General features: G+C 44.4%; 1 protein-coding gene across 1 annotated transcript in view; it reads right to left on the bottom strand.

Moving 5' to 3' along the window:
- LOC127926606 (general transcription factor 3C polypeptide 1-like) overlaps nucleotides 1-17,500 on the bottom strand; it is a gene marked incomplete at its 3' end in the record, with an annotated part of 91,226 nt that overhangs the window by 42,006 nt on the left and 31,720 nt on the right. Inside the window, 5 exon segments of the mRNA XM_052512039.1 lie at nucleotides 3,392-3,467; nucleotides 4,740-4,872; nucleotides 6,354-6,471; nucleotides 9,780-9,960; nucleotides 14,145-14,241. Of these exon segments, the coding sequence (XP_052367999.1) occupies nucleotides 3,392-3,467; nucleotides 4,740-4,872; nucleotides 6,354-6,471; nucleotides 9,780-9,960; nucleotides 14,145-14,241 (605 nt within the window).

Below are 17,500 nucleotides of genomic sequence, written 5' to 3'. Positions count from 1 at the left end.
ACTGATGGCATGCTGTCAATTAACTTCTGGGCCACATCCTGACTGATGGCATGCTGTCAATTAACTTCTGGGCCACATCCTGACTGATGGCATGCTGTCAATTAACTTCTGGGCCACATCCTGACTGATGGCATGCTGTCAATTAACTTCTGGGCCACATCCTGACTGATGGCATGCTGTCAATTAACTTCTGGGCCACATCCTGACTGATGGCATGCTGTCAATTAACTTCTGGGCCACATCCTGACTGATGGCAGCCCATTCAATTAACTTCTGGGCCACATCCTGACTGATGGCATGCTGTCAATTAACTTCTGGGCCACATCCTGACTGATGGCATGCTGTCAATTAACTTCTGGGCCACATCCTGACTGATGGCATGCTGTCAATTACCTTCTGGGCCACATCCTGACTGATGGCATGCTGTCAATTACCTTCTGGGCCACATCCTGACTGATGGCATGCTGTCAATTAACTTCTGGGCCACATCCTGACTGATGGCATGCTGTCAATTAACTTCTGGGCCACATCCTGACTGATGGCATGCTGTCAATTAACTTCTGGGCCACATCCTGACTGATGGCAGCCCATTCTTGCATAATCAATGCATGTTTGTCAGAATTTGTGGGGTTTTGTTTGTCCACCCGCCTCTTGAGGATTGACCACAAGGTTTAAGGTCTGGGAGTTTCCTGGCCATGGATCCAAAATATTGATGTTTTGTTCCCCGAGCCACTTAGTTATCACTTTTGCCTTATTGCAAGGTGCTCCATCATGCTGGAAAAGGCATTGTTCATCACCAAACTGTTCCTGGATGGTTGGGAGAAGTTGCTCTCGGAGGATGTGTTGGTACCATTCTTTATTCATGGCTGTGTTCTTAGGCAAAATTGTGAGTGACCCCACTCCCTTGGCTGAGAAGCAACCCCACACATGAATGGTCTCAGGATGCTTTACTGTTGACATGACACAGGACTGATGGTAGCGCTCACATTTTTAGCGTGCACTGCGCCCGGCCCGCCACAGGAGTTGCTGGTGCGCAATGAGACAAGGACATCCCTACCGGCCAAGCCCTCCCTAACCCGGACGATGCTAAGCCCATTGTGCGTCACTCCACGAACCTCCCGGTCGCAGCCGGTTACGACAGAGCCTGGGCGCGAACCATGTCTCTGATGGCACAGCTGGCGCTGCAGTACAGCGCCCTTAATCTTGATACTAGCCATCCCGGATCCGGGATCGTAAATACAGCCTCAAGCTCATTACCATAACGCAACGTTAACTATTCATGAAAATCGCAAATGAAATGAAATAAATATGCTAGCTCTCAAGCTTAGCCTTTTGTTAACAACACTGTCATCTCAGATTTTTTTAAATATGCTTTTCAACCATAGCAAAACAAGCATTTGTGTAAGAGTATTGATAGCTAGCGTAGCATTTAGCGTTGCATTCAGCGGGCAACATTTTCACAAAAACAAGAAAAGCATCCAAATAAAATCATTTACCTTTGAAGAACTTCGGATGTTTTCAATGAGGAGACTCTCAGTTAGATAGCAAATGTTCAGTTTTTCCAAAAATATTCTTTGTGTAGGACAAATCGCTCCGTTTTGTTCATCACGTTTGGCTACCAAAAAAACCCGAAAATTCAGTCATCAAAACGCCAAACTTTTTTCCAAATTAACTCCATAATATCGACTGAAACATGGCAAACGTTGTTTAGAATCAAACCTTCATGGTGTTTTTCACATATCTCTTCGATGATATATCGTTCGTGGAAGTCTGGTTTCTCCTCTGAATCACATGGAAGAATACTTGCAGCTGGAGATTACACACCAATTTCGACGCAGGACACCAGGCGGACACCAGGTGGACACCTGGTAAATGTAGTCTCTTATGGTCAATCTTCCAATGATATGCCTACAAACACGTCACAATGCTGCAGACACCTTGGGGAAACGGCAGAAAGTGTCGGCTCGTTCAGGGCGCATTCACAGCCATATAAGGAGACAATGGAAAACAGCGCCTCAAAAATTTTGCTCACTTCCTGTTTGAAGTTTCATCTTGGTTTCGCCTGTAGCATCAGTTCTGTGGCACTCACAGATAATATCTTTGCAGTTTTGGAAACGTCAGTGTGTTTTCTTTCCAAAGCTGTCAATTATATGCATAGTCAAGCATCTTTTCATTACAAAATATCTTGTTTAAAACGGGAACGTTTTTTCAGCCAAAAATGAAATACTGCCCCTAGAGTCTCAAGAGTTTTAACCACTGCAGTACAGCGCCCTTAACCACTGCAGTACAGCGCCCTTAACCACTGCAGTACAGCGCCCTTAACCACTGCAGTACAGCGCCCTTAACCACTGCAGTACAGCGCCCTTAACCACTGCAGTACAGCGCCCTTAACCACTGCAGTACAGCGCCCTTAACCACTGCAGTACAGCGCCCTTAACCACTTCCCATACGTGTGTTCCGAGAGCGTCGTGCTCCATTATTTGTCTGTTTGTGGCCCGTCTGTTAGCTTGTAGGATTCTTGTCATTCTCCTTCCACCTCTCATCAGAGAGCTGTGTTCTCCCACAGGTCTGTTAGCTTGTAGGATTCTTGTCATTCTCCTTCCACCTCTCATCAGAGAGCTGTGTTCTCCCACAGGTCTGTTAGCTTGTAGGATTCTTGTCATTCTCCTTCCACCTCTCATCAGAGAGCTGTGTTCTCCCACAGGTCTGTTAGCTTGTAGGATTCTTGTCATTCTCCTTCCACCTCTCATCAGAGAGCTGTGTTCTCCCACAGGTCTGTTAGCTTGTAGGATTCTTGTCATTCTCCTTCCACCTCTCATCAGAGAGCTGTGTTCTCCCACAGGTCTGTTAGCTTGTAGGATTCTTGTCATTCTCCTTCCACCTCTCATCAGAGAGCTGTGTTCTCCCACAGGTCTGTTAGCTTGTAGGATTCTTGTCATTCTCCTTCCACCTCTCATCAGAGAGCTGTGTTCTCCCACAGGTCTGTTAGCTTGTAGGATTCTTGTCATTCTCCTTCCACCTCTCATCAGAGAGCTGTGTTCTCCCACAGGTCTGCCGCTGACTGGACGTGGTTCTGTTTGTCTCAGTAAACCCTAGACGCTGTCGTGTGTGAAAAGCCCAGGAGGCCGTTTCTGAGGTACTGGATCCGGAGCGTCTGGCACCGACGATCATACCACACTCATAGTCGCTTAGGTCACTTATTTTGCCCATCCTAACCGTCAATCAAACAGTAACTGAACGCCTCGATGCCGGTCTGCCTGCTTTATATCACAAGCCACGTGACTGAAGGTCGATAGGAGCGATCCATTTAGGTGAATGGGGCGGTGTACCTAATAAACTGACCGGTGAGTGTGTATAGATGTGATAACACAGACAGGAGTGTGTAACTCACCTCTATCCATGGTCACATGTTTGGTCAGTAGACTATTCAGTCTCACGGTGTTACTGGACTCGTACTGGTTGTTGCTCTAGAACACAATATATTCACCACTTACAATTCTAGAGCACTGAAAGGCTTACAGTTCTAGAGGACTGAAAGGTTTACAATTCTAGAGCACTGAAAGGTTTACAATTCTAGAGCACTGAAAGGTTTACAATTCTAGAGCACTGAAAGGTTTACAATTCTAGAGCACTGAAAGGCTTACAATTCTAGAGCACTGGAAAGGTTTACAATTCTAGAGCACTGAAAGGTTTACAATTCTAGAGCACTGAAAGGTTTACAATTCTAGAGCACTGAAAGGTTTACAATTCTAGAGCACTGAAAGGTTTACAATTCTAGAGCACTGAAAGGTTTACAATTCTAGCGCACTGACAGGTTTACAGTTCTAGAGCACTGAAAGGTTTACAGTTCTAGAGCACTGAAAGGTTTACAATTCTAGCGCACTGACAGGTTTACAGTTCTAGAGCACTGAAAGGTTTACAATTGAAACATTTACACTGGAAGTTGAGATGATTTATATTTGTATAGACACAACAATAACAATAACGGTTTATTTGTGTGTGTGTGTGTTTTAGTGTGTGTGTTTTAGTGTGTGTGTGTGTTTTTTAGTGTGTATGTGTGTTTTAGTGTGTGTGTGTGTGTGTGTTTTAGTGTGTGTGTGTAGAGCACTGTGTTTTAGTGTGTGTTTGTGTGTGTGTTTTACAGTGTGTGTGTGTTTTAGAGCAGTGTGTGTTTTAGTGTGTGTGTGTTTTTTGTGTGTGTGTGTGTGTTTTAGTGTGTTTTAGTGTGTGTTTCAGTGTGTGTGTGTGTTTTAGTGTCTGTTTCAGTGTGTGTGTGTGTTTTTGTGTGTGTGTTTTAGTGTGTGTGTGTGTTTTAATGTGTGTGTGTGTGTGTGTGTTTTAGTGTGTGTGTGTGTGTGTTTTACTGTGTGTGTGTGTGTGTTTTAAGTGTGTGTGTGTGTTAGTGTGTTTTAGTGTGTGTGTGTTTAGTGTGTTTTAGTGTGTGTGTGTTTTAGTGTGTGTTTTAGTGTGTGTGTGTTTTTTAGTGTGTGTGTGTGTGTGTGTGTGTTTTAGTGTGTGTGTTGTGTGTGTGTGTGTGTGTGTGTGTTTTAGTGTGTGTGTGTGTGTTTTTAGTGTGTGTGTGTGTGTGTGTGTTTAGTGTGTGTGTGTGTTTTGTGTGTGTGTGTAATATGTGTGTGTGTGTGTGTGTGTGTGTGTGTGTGTGTGTGTGTGTGTGTGTGTGTGTGTGTGTGTGTGTGTGTGTGTGTGTGCGTGTGCGTGTGCGTGTGCGTGTGTTTTACCCTCTTGGTTCTCATCAGATGACAGGTCCAAATCCAGTTGCGTTTGAGGTGTCCGAAGAACTCAGAGTCCAGACCTCCTGCTCCTTTACCGTCCCCTGGTATTACTGCTGTGTAACACACCTCCCTGCTGCCCCTACACACACACACAGGTTACACACACACCGGTTACACACACACAGGTTACACACACACACACCGGTGACACACACACAGGTTACACACACACACACACACAGGTCACACACACACAGGTTACACACACACAGGTTACACACACACAGGTTACACACACACAGGTTACACACACACAGGTTACACACACACACACACACAGGTTACACACACACACACAGGTTACACACACACACACAGGTTACACACACACACACACACAGGTTACACACACACACACACAGGTCACACACACACACACACACAGGTTACACACACACACACACACACACACACACAGGTCACACACACAGGTTACACACACACAGGTCACACACACAGGTTACACACACAGGTTACACACACACAGGTTACACACACAGGTTACACACACAGGTTACACACACACACAGGTTACACACACACACAGGTTACACACACACACAGGTTACACACACACACACAGGTTACACACACACAGGTTACACACACACACACAGGTTACACACACAGGTCACACACACACAGGTCACACACACACAGGTTACACACACACAGGTTACACACACACACACACAGGTTACACACACACACACAGGTTACACACACACACACAGGTTACACACACACACACACACAGGTTACACACACACACACACACAGGTTACACACACACACACACACACAGGTCACACACACACACACACAGGTTACACACACACACACACACACACACACACACACAGGTCACACACACAGGTTACACACACACAGGTTACACACACAGGTTACACACACACAGGTTACACACACACAGGTTACACACACACACAGGTTACACACACACACAGGTTACACACACACACAGGTTACACACACACAGGTTACACACACACACACAGGTTACACACACACACACAGGTTACACACACACACACAGGTTACACACACAGGTTACACACACACACACACACACACACACACACACACACACACACACACACACACACACACACACACACACACACACACACACACAGGTTACACACACACAGGTTACACACACACAGGTTACACACACACAGGTTACACACACACAGGTTACACACACACAGGTTACACACACACAGGTTACACACACACACACACACACACACACAGAGGTTACACACACACACACACACAGGTTACACACACACACACAGGTTACACACACACACACAGGTTACACACACACACACAGGTTACACACACACACACAGGTTACACACACACAGGTTACACACACACAGGTTACACACACACAGGTTACACACACACAGGTTACACACACACACACACACACACACACACACACACACACACACACACACACACACACACACACAGGTTACACAGGTTACACAGGTTACACACACACACAGGTTACAGGTCTCTCCTTACTTGAGCATGTGATCCAGGTGACGGAACTTGTGGCGGTCTGTTTCCACGGGAACCCCGACTGGCCCCTCCTGGGATTTAGAGGCAGAGCATCTCTTCGGACGCTCCTTCCTGATCACGCCTGGGAGAGAAAGAGGGAGAGAGAGGGAGAGAAAAATGGAGAGAGATGGAGAAAGAAATGGAGAGAGCAAGAGACAGAGTGAAAGGAGAGAAGGGGAGAGAGGCAGAGTGAAAGGAGAGAAGGGGAGAGAGAGAGAGTGAAAGGAGAGAAGGGGAGAGAGGGAGTGAAAGGAGAGAAGGGGAGAGAGAGAGAGGGAAAGGAGAGAAGGGGAGAGAGACAGAGTGAAAGGAGAGAAGGGGAGAGAGACAGAGTGAAAGGAGAGAGAGACAGAGTGAAAGGAGAGAAGGGGAGAGAGACAGAGTGAAAGAAGAGAAGGGAAGAGAGACAGAGTGAAAGGAGAGAAGGGGAGAGAGACAGAGTGAAAGGAGAGAAGGGGAGAGAGACAGAGTGAAAGGAGAGAAGGGGAGAGAGACAGAGTGAAAGGAGAGAAGGGGAGAGAGACAGAGTGAAAGGAGAGAAGGGGAGAGAGACAGAGTGAAAGGAGAGAAGGGAGAGAGACAGAGTGAAAGGAGAGAAGGGGAGAGAGACAGAGTGAAAGGAGAGAAGGGGAGAGAGACAGAGTGAAAGAAGAGAAGGGAGAGAGACAGAGTGAAAGGAGAGAAGGGGAGAGAGACAGAGTGAAAGGAGAGAAGGGGAGAGAGACAGAGTGAAAGGAGAGAAGGGAGAGAGACAGAGTGAAAGGAGAGAAGGGGAGAGAGACAGAGTGAAAGGAGAGAAGGGAGAGAGACAGAGTGAAAGGAGAGAAGGGGAGAGAGACAGAGTGAAAGGAGAGAAGGGAGAGAGACAGAGTGAAAGGAGAGAAGGGGAGAGAGACAGAGTGAAAGGAGAGAAGGGGAGAGAGACAGAGTGAAAGGAGAGAAGGGGAGAGAGACAGAGTGAAAGGAGAGAAGGGGAGAGAGACAGAGTGAAAGGAGAGAAGGGGAGAGAGACAGAGTGAAAGGAGAGAAGGGGAGAGAGACAGAGTGAAAGGAGAGAAGGGGAGAGAGACAGAGTGAAAGGAGAGAAGGGGAGAGAGACAGAGTGAAAGGAGAGAAGGGGAGAGAGACAGAGTGAAAGGAGAGAAGGGGAGAGAGACAGAGTGAAAGGAGAGAAGGGGAGAGAGACAGAGTGAAAGGAGAGAAGGGGAGAGAGACAGAGTGAAAGGAGAGAAGGGGAGAGAGACAGAGTGAAAGGAGAGAAGGGGAGAGAGACAGAGTGAAAGGAGAGAAGGGGAGAGAGACAGAGTGAAAGGAGAGAAGGGGAGAGAGACAGAGTGAAAGGAGAGAAGGGGAGAGAGACAGAGTGAAAGGAGAGAAGGGGAGAGAGACAGAGTGAAAGGAGAGAAGGGAGAGAGACAGAGTGAAAGGAGAGAAGGGGAGAGAGACAGAGTGAAAGGAGAGAAGGGGAGAGAGAGAGTGAAAGGAGAGAAGGGAGAGAGACAGAGTGAAAGGAGAGAAGGGGAGAGAGACAGAGTGAAAGGAGAGAAGGGGAGAGAGACAGAGTGAAAGGAGAGAAGGGGAGAGAGAGAGTGAAAGGAGAGAAATGGAGAGAGAGAGTGAAAGGAGAGAAATGGAGAGAGACAGAGTGAAAGGAGAGAAGGGGAGAGAGACAGAGTGAAAGGAGAGAAGGGAGAGAGACAGAGTGAAAGGAGAGAAGGGGAGAGAGACAGAGTGAAAGGAGAGAAGGGGAGAGAGTAGGAGTGAAAGGGGAGAAATGGAGAGAGACAGAGTGAAAGGAGAGAAGGGGAGAGAGACAGAGTGAAAGGAGAGAAGGGAGAGAGACAGAGTGAAAGGAGAGAAATGGAGAGAGACAGAGTGAAAGGAGAGAAGGGAGAGAGACAGAGTGAAAGGAGAGAAGGGGAGAGAGAAGGAGTGAAAGGAGAGAAATGGAGAGAGACAGAGTGAAAGGAGAGAAGGGGAGAGAGACAGAGTGAAAGGAGAGAAGGGGAGAGAGACAGAGTGAAAGGAGAGAAGGGGAGAGAGACAGAGTGAAAGGAGAGAAATGGAGAGAGACAGAGTGAAAGGAGAGAAGGGGAGAGAGACAGAGTGAAAGGAGAGAAGGGGAGAGAGACAGAGTGAAAGGAGAGAAAGGGAGAGAGAAGGAGTGAAAGGAGAGAAAGGAGAGAGACAGAGTGAAAGGAGAGAAGGGGAGAGAGACAGAGACAGAGTGAAAGGAGAGAAGGGGAGAGAGACAGAGTGAAAGGAGAGAAGGGGAGAGAGACAGAGTGAAAGGAGAGAAATGGAGAGAGACAGAGTGAAAGGAGAGAAATGGAGAGAGAAGGAGTGAAAGGAGAGAAATGGAGAGAGACAGAGTGAAAGGAGAGAAGGGGAGAGAGACAGAGTGAAAGGAGAGAAGGGGAGAGAGACAGAGTGAAAGGAGAGAAGGGGAGAGAGACAGAGTGAAAGGAGAGAAATGGAGAGAGACAGAGTGAAAGGAGAGAAGGGGAGAGAGACAGAGTGAAAGGAGAGAAGGGGAGAGAGACAGAGTGAAAGGAGAGAAGGGGAGAGAGACAGAGTGAAAGGAGAGAAATGGAGAGAGACAGAGTGAAAGGAGAGAAGGGGAGAGAGACAGAGTGAAAGGAGAGAAGGGGAGAGAGACAGAGTGAAAGGAGAGAAGGGGAGAGAGACAGAGTGAAAGGAGAGAAGGGGAGAGAGACAGAGTGAAAGGAGAGAAATGGAGAGAGACAGAGTGAAAGGAGAGAAATGGAGAGAGACAGAGTGAAAGGAGAGAAATGGAGAGAGACAGAGTGAAAGGAGAGAAATGGAGAGAGACAGAGTGAAAGGAGAGAAGGGGAGAGAGACAGAGTGAAAGGAGAGAAGGGGAGAGAGACAGAGTGAAAGGAGAGAAGGGGAGAGAGACAGAGTGAAAGGAGAGAAGGAGAGAGACAGAGTGAAAGGAGAGAAGGGGAGAGAGACAGAGTGAAAGGAGAGAAGGGGAGAGAGACAGAGTGAAAGGAGAGAAGGGGAGAGAGACAGAGTGAAAGGAGAGAAGGGGAGAGAGACAGAGTGAAAGGAGAGAAGGGGAGAGAGACAGAGTGAAAGGAGAGAAGGGGAGAGAGACAGAGTGAAAGGAGAGAAGGGGAGAGAGACAGAGTGAAAGGAGAGAAGGGGAGAGAGACAGAGTGAAAGGAGAGAAGGGGAGAGAGACAGAGTGAAAGGAGAGAAGGGGAGAGAGACAGAGTGAAAGGAGAGAAGGGGAGAGAGACAGAGTGAAAGGAGAGAAGGGGAGAGAGACGGCGTGAGTAGCCTGTGCATGCGGGCAGATCGTCGATAGTGATAGTTTTTGCATATGTGTGTGTTAGTGTGTGTATGTGTGTGTGTGGGGCCTACCAAGTGGTGTGTTGAGGCAGACACACATCAGGTCAAACCAGTAGTTATCTACGTCTGTCAGGGTGTTCAGTGTGTATCTGCGTCTCTCAAACACCCTCGTCTCCAACACCAGGTTATAGTGGGGCTCACACATAGTAGTGTCTACTATCATACAGTTACGCAGCTTCACATACAGGTACACCTAGAGAGGGGAGAGAGAGAGGAGGAGAGAGAGGGGAGAGAGAGAGAGGAGAGAGAAAGGAGAGAGAGAGAGGAGAGGGGAGAGATCTCAGAACAGGGAGAGAGAGAGGAGAGAGAGGGAGAGAGAACAGAGGGAGGAGAGAGGAGAGAGAACAGCAGAGAGATGATCTCAGAGACAGCTCCTCCTAAAGGACACCAGCAGTATGATCTCAGAACAGCTCCCCTCCTAAAGGACACCAGCAGTATGATCTCAGAACAGAACAGCTCCTAAAGGACACCAGCAGTATGATCTCAGAACAGCTCCCCTCCTAAAGGACACCAGCAGTATGATCTCAGAACAGGAGAAAGGACACCAGCAGTATGATCTCAGAACAGCTCCCCCTCCTAAAGGACACCAGCAGTATGATCTCAGAACAGCTCCCCTCCTAAAGGACACCAGCAGTATGATCTCAGAACAGCTCCCCTCCTAAAGGACACCAGCAGTATGATCTCAGAACAGACAGAGACACCAGCAGTTGTAAATAGAACAGCTAATTAGCCCAACACAAAATCAAATAGTTAAAGAATCATGAACAGGCTCGGTTGTTCTCAGGACGCTGGATCAGGCTAGCTTGACTTTTCTTATTAGACCAGCAGTATGATCTCAAGAACAGCTTTGTAAAGGACACCAGCAGTATGATCTCAGAACAGCTCCCCTCCTAAAGGACACCAGCAGTATGATCTCAGAACAGCTCCCCTCCTAAAGGACACCAGCAGTATGATCTCAGAACAGCTCCCCCCTAAAGGACACCAGCAGTATGATCTCAGAACAGCTCCTCCTAAAGGACACCAGCAGTATGATCTCAGAACAGCTCCCCTCCTAAAGGACACCAGCAGTATGATCTCAGAACAGCTCCCCTCTAAAGGACACCAGCAGTATGATCTCAGAACAGCTCCCCTCCTAAAGGACACCAGCAGTATGATCTCAGAACAGCTCCCCTCCTAAAGGACACCAGCAGTATGATCTCAGAACAGCTCCCCTCCTAAAGGACACCAGCAGTATGATCTCAGAACAGCTCCCCTCCTAAAGGACACCAGCAGTATGATCTCAGAACAGCTCCCCTCCTAAAGGACACCAGCAGTATGATCTCAGAACAGCTCCCCTCCTAAAGGACACCAGCAGTATGATCTCAGAACAGCTCCTCCTAAAGGACACCAGCAGTATGATCTCAGAACAGCTCCCCTCCTAAAGGACACCAGCAGTATGATCTCAGAACAGCTCCCCTCCTAAAGGACACCAGCAGTATGATCTCAGAACAGCTCCCCTCCTAAAGGACACCAGCAGTATGATCTCAGAACAGCTCCCCTCCTAAAGGACACCAGCAGTATGATCTCAGAACAGCTCCCCTCCTAAAGGACACCAGCAGTATGATCTCAGAACAGCTCCCCTCCTAAAGGACACCAGCAGTATGATCTCAGAACAGCTCCCCTCCTAAAGGACACCAGCAGTATGATCTCAGAACAGCTCCCCTCCTAAAGGACACCAGCAGTATGATCTCAGAACAGCTCCCCTCCTAAAGGACACCAGCAGTATGATCTCAGAACAGCTCCCCTCCTAAAGGACACCAGCAGTATGATCTCAGAACAGCTCCCCTCCTAAAGGACACCAGCAGTATGATCTCAGAACAGCTCCCCTCCTAAAGGACACCAGCAGTTGACCTCAGAACAGCTCCTCTCCTAAAGGACACATGGAAGAGCTCTGGTCTACCACATGTTGTATTCAGCATTTCACTGTAAGGTCTACTACACCTGTTGTATTCACCATTTCACTGTAAGGTCTACTACACCTGTTGTATTCAGCATTTCACTGTAAGGTCTACTACACCTGTTGTATTCAGTATTTCACTGTAAGGTCTACTACACCTGTTGTATTCAGCATTTCACTGTAAGGTCTACTACACCTGTTGTATTCAGCATTTCACTGTAAGGTCTACTACACCTGTTGTATTCAGCATTTCACTGTGAGGTCTACTACACCTGTTGTATTCAGCATTTCACTGTAAGGTCTACTACACCTGTTGTATTCAGCATTTCACTGTGAGGTCTACTACACCTGTTGTATTCAGCATTTCACTGTAAGGTCTACTACACCTGTTGTATTCAGTATTTCACTGTAAGGTCTACTACACCTGTTGTATTCAGTATTTCACTGTAAGGTCTACTACACCTGTTGTATTCAGTATTTCACTGTAAGGTCTACTACACCTGTTGTATTCAGTATTTCACTGTAAGGTCTACTACACCTGTTGTATTCAGTATTTCACTGTAAGGTCTACTACACCTGTTGTATTCAGTATTTCACTGTCAGGTATACTACACCTGTTGTATTCAGCATTTCACTGTCAGGTCTACTACACCTGTTGTATTCAGCATTTCACTGTAAGGTCTACTACACCTGTTGTATTCAGCATTTCACTGTAAGGTCTACTACACCTGTTGTATTCAGCATTTCACTGTGAGGTCTACTACACATGTTGTATTCAGCATTTCACTGTAAGGTCTACTACACCTGTTGTATTCAGCATTTCACTGTAAGGTCTACCACACCTGTTGTATTCAGCATTTCACTGTAAGGTCTACCTACACCTGTTGTATTCAGCATTTCACTGTAAGGTCTACTACACCTGTTGTATTCAGCATTTCACTGTAAGGTCTACCACACCTGTTGTATTCAGCATTTCACTGTAAGGTCTACCTACACCTGTTGTATTCAGCATTTCACTGTAAGGTCTACCTACACCTGTTGTATTCAGCATTTCACTGTAAGGTCTACTACACCTGTTGTATTCAGCATTTCACTGTAAGGTCTACCACACCTGTTGTATTCAGCATTTCACTGTAAGGTCTACCTACACCTGTTGTATTCAGCATTTCACTGTAAGGTCTACTACACCTGTTGTATTCAGCATTTCACTGTAAGGTCTACTACACCTGTTGTATTCAGCATTTCACTGTAAGGTCTACTACACCTGTTGTATTCAGCATTTCACTGTAAGGTCTACTACACCTGTTGTATTCAGCATTTCACTGTGAGGTCTACTACACCTGTTGTATTCAGCATTTCACTGTAAGGTCTACTACACCTGTTGTATTCAGCATTTCACTGTGAGGTCTACTACACCTGTTGTATTCAGCATTTCACTGTAAGGTCTACTACACCTGTTGTATTCAGCATTTCACTGTAAGGTCTACTACACATGTTGTATTCAGCATTTCACTGTAAGGTCTACTACACCTGTTGTATTCAGCATTTCACTGTAAGGTCTACTACACCTGTTGTATTCAGCATTTCACTGTAAGGTCTACTACACCTGTTGTATTCAGCATTTCACTGTGAGGTCTACTACACATGTTGTATTCAGCATTTCACCGTAAGGTCTACTACACCTGTTGTATTCAGCATTTCACTGTAAGGTCTACTACACCTGTTGTATTCAGTATTTCACTGTAAGGTCTACTACACCTGTTGTATTCAGCATTTCACTGTGAGATCTACTACACCTGTTGTATTCAGCATTTCACTGTAAGGTCTACTACACCTGTTGTATTCAGTATTTCACTGTGAGGTCTACTACACCTGTTGTATTCAGCATTTCACTGTGAGGTCTACTACACCTGTTGTATTCAGCATTTCACTGTAAGATCTACTACACCTGTTGTATTCAGCATTTCACTGTAAGATCTACTACACCTGTTGTATTCAGCATTTCACTGTAAGGTCTACTACACCTGTTGTATTCAGCATTTCACTGTCCATCTGCCGTCACACCATTGGCTTGTCACACCACAGAGCAAGAGGAAATCTATTCTTTATCTGGATAGGCCAGAAAACGTGACATCACTCCCTATGCAAATCTGGGTTCTGAAACCTGACACTATTCCTTATCTGGATAGGCCAAAAAACGTGACATCACTCCCTATGCACATCTGGGTTCTGAAACCTGACACTTCAAGGAAGCTCCGCTCAGAGTGGAAGCAGAGACGAGACGAGGCTTTCTGACATCATAAAGGCACAGGACCCTACTGCGTTCGCACAGCGCTTTGCACACCTAAAGGTCCGTGTGGAACCGATCCACGGCCGCTCCAAGTACCCCATATAGTGGGACTTGACATGTGTAATTGATGTATTTGTGCTAGAAGAGATACCTGGTCTTTGTCTTGGAACTTCTCCACCGGGCCAAACTGCAGCAGACCCATGAAAATCAGACGCTGCATGCTGTCATGGAAACTAAAGATGTACTTCCTGGATGATAGACAGAAACAGGAAATATATCAACGACACTTCCTGTTATGGCTACTTCTGATTGGACGACGCAAAGAGGGTCTTTACGTGACAGTTTGTAATTGGGCGACAGAAATAAATGAACAAATCACGTCACCCCGTTTGTGTGTATTTAACTAGTGTGTGTGTGTATTTAACTAGTGTGTGTGTATTTAACTAGTGTGTGTGTATTTAACTAGTGTGTGTATTTAACTAGTGTGTGTGTATTTAACTAGTGTGTGTGTGTATTTAACTAGTGTGTGTGTGTATATTTAACTAGTGTGTGTGTGTATATTTAACTAGTGTGTGTGTATATTTAACTAGTGTGTGTGTATTTAACTAGTGTGTGTAACTATTTATTTAACTAGTGTGTGTGTATTTAACTAGTGTGTGTGTATTTAACTAGTGTGTGTGTGTGTATTTAACTAGTGTGTGTGTGTGTATTTAACTAGTGTGTGTGTGTGTATTTAACTAGTGTGTGTGTGTGTATTTAACTAGTGTGTGTGTGTGTATTTAACTAGTGTGTGTGTATATTTAACTAGTGTGTGTGTATTTTAACTAGTGTGTGTGTGTATATTTAACTAGTGTGTGTGTGTATTTTAACTAGTGTGTGTGTATATTTAACTAGTGTGTGTGTATTTAACTAGTGTGTGTGTGTGTATTTAACTAGTGTGTGTGTGTATATTTAACTAGTGTGTGTGTGTATTTAACTAGTGTGTGTGTGTATATTTAACTAGTGTGTGTGTGTATATTTAACTAGTGTGTGTGTGTGTATTTAACTAGTGTGTGTGTGTGTATTTAACTAGTGTGTGTGTGTATATTTAACTAGTGTGTGTGTGTATATTTAACTAGTGTGTGTGTGTGTGTGTGTGTGTATTTAACTAGTGTGTGTGTGTATTTAACTAGTGTGTGTGTGTATTTAACTAGTGTGTGTGTGTATATTTAACTAGTGTGTGTGTGTGTGTATATTTAACTAGTGTGTGTGTGTGTGTATATTTAACTAGTGTGTGTGTGTGTGTATTTAACTAGTGTGTGTGTATATTTAACTAGTGTGTGTGTGTGTATTTAACTAGTGTGTGTGTGTGTATTTAACTAGTGTGTGTGTGTATATTTAACTAGTGTGTGTGTGTATTTAACTAGTGTGTGTGTGTGTATTTAACTAGTGTGTGTGTATTTAACTAGTGTGTGTGTGTATATTTAACTAGTGTGTGTGTGTATTTAACTAGTGTGTGTATTTAACTAGTGTGTGTGTGTATTTAACTAGTGTGTGTGTGTGTATTTAACTAGTGTGTGTGTGTATTTAACTAGTGTGTGTGTGTATTTAACTAGTGTGTGTGGGTATTTTAACTAGTGTGTGTGTGGTATATTTAACTAGTGTGTGTGTGTATTTAACTAGTGTGTGTATGTGTGTATTTAACTAGTGTGTGTGTGTATTTAACTAGTGTGTGTATGTGTATATTTAACTAGTGTGTGTGTGTATTTAACTAGTGTGTGTGTGTATTTAACTAGTGTGTGTGTGTATTTAACTAGTGTGTGTGTGTATATTTAACTAGTGTGTGTGTGTATTTAACTAGTGTGTGTGTGTATATTTAACTAGTGTGTGTGTGTATATTTAACTAGTGTGTGTGTGTATATTTAACTAGTGTGTGTGTGTATATTTAACTAGTGTGTGTGTGTGTATATTTAACTAGTGTGTGTGTGTATTTAACTAGTGTGTGTGTGTATTTAACTAGTGTGTGTGTGTATATTTAACTAGTGTGTGTGTGTATATTTAACTAGTGTGTGTGTGTATTTAACTAGTGTGTGTGTGTATTTAACTAGTGTGTGTGTGTATATTTAACTAGTGTGTGTGTGTATATTTAACTAGTGTGTGTGTGTATATTTAACTAGTGTGTGTGTGTGTATTTAACTAGTGTGTGTGTGTGTGTGTGTGTATTTAACTAGTGTGTGTGTGTATATTTAACTAGTGTGTGTGTGTGTGTATTTAACTAGTGTGTGTGTGTATATTTAACTAGTGTGTGTGTGTGTATTTAACTAGTGTGTGTGTGTGTATTTAACTAGTGTGTGTGTGTGTGTGTGTGTGTGTGTTTAACTAGTGTGTGTGTGTATATTTAACTAGTGTGTGTGTGTGTGTGTGTGTATTTAACTAGTGTGTGTGTGTGTGTGTGTTTAACTAGTGTGTGTGTGTGTGTGTGTGTGTGTGTGTGTATTTAACTAGTGTGTGTGTGTGTGTGTGTGTGTGTGTGTGTATTTAACTAGTGTGTGTGTGTGTATTTAACTAGTGTGTGTGTGTGTTTGTGTGTGTGTGTGTGTATTTAACTAGTGTGTGTGGGTGTATTTAACTAGTGTGTGTGTGTGTGTGTGTGTGTATTTAACTAGTGTGTGTGTGTGTGTGTGTGTGTGTATTTAACTAGTGTGTGTGTGTGTGTGTGTGTATTTAACTAGTGTGTGTGTGTGTATTTAACTAGTGTGTGTGTGTGTGTGTGTGTGTGTGTGTGTGTGTGTATTTAACTAGTGTGTGTGTGTGTATATTTAACTAGTGTGTGTGTATGTGTATTTAACTAGTGTGTGTGTATATTTAACTAGTGTGTGTGTGTGTGTATATTTAACTAGTGTGTGTGTGTGTATATTTAACTAGTGTGTGTGTGTGTGTATTTAACTAGTGTGTGTGTGTGTATTTAACTAGTGTGTGTGTGTGTGTGTGTGTGTGTGTGTGTGTGTGTGTGTGTGTGTGTGTGTATTTAACTAGTGTGTGTGTGTGTGTGTGTGTATTTAACTAGTGTGTGTGTCTGTGTGTGTGTGTATTTAACTAGTGTGTGTGTGTATTTAACTAGTGTGTGTGTGTGTATTTAACTAGTGTGTGTGTGTGTATATTTAACTAGTGTGTGTGTGTGTATATTTAACTAGTGTGTGTGTGTGTATATTTAACTAGTGTGTGTGTGTGTATATTTAACTAGTGTGTGTGTGTGTATATTTAACTAGTGTGTGTGTGTGTATATTTAACTAGTGTGTGTGTGTATATTTAACTAGTGTGTGTGTGTATATTTAACTAGTGTGTGTGTGTGTATATTTAACTAGTGTGTGTGTGTGTGTATATTTAACTAGTGTGTGTGTGTGTGTATATTTAACTAGTGTGTGTGTGTATATATTTAACTAGTGTGTGTGTGTGTATATTTAACTAGTGTGTGTGTGTGTATATTTAACTAGTGTGTGTGTGTGTGTATTTAACTAGTGTGTGTGT

Source organism: Oncorhynchus keta, unplaced genomic scaffold (assembly GCF_023373465.1).
Source record: "Oncorhynchus keta strain PuntledgeMale-10-30-2019 unplaced genomic scaffold, Oket_V2 Un_contig_792_pilon_pilon, whole genome shotgun sequence".
NCBI classification, from domain to species: domain Eukaryota; kingdom Metazoa; phylum Chordata; class Actinopteri; order Salmoniformes; family Salmonidae; genus Oncorhynchus; species Oncorhynchus keta.
This window is presented reverse-complemented; position numbering and strand designations above follow the sequence as displayed.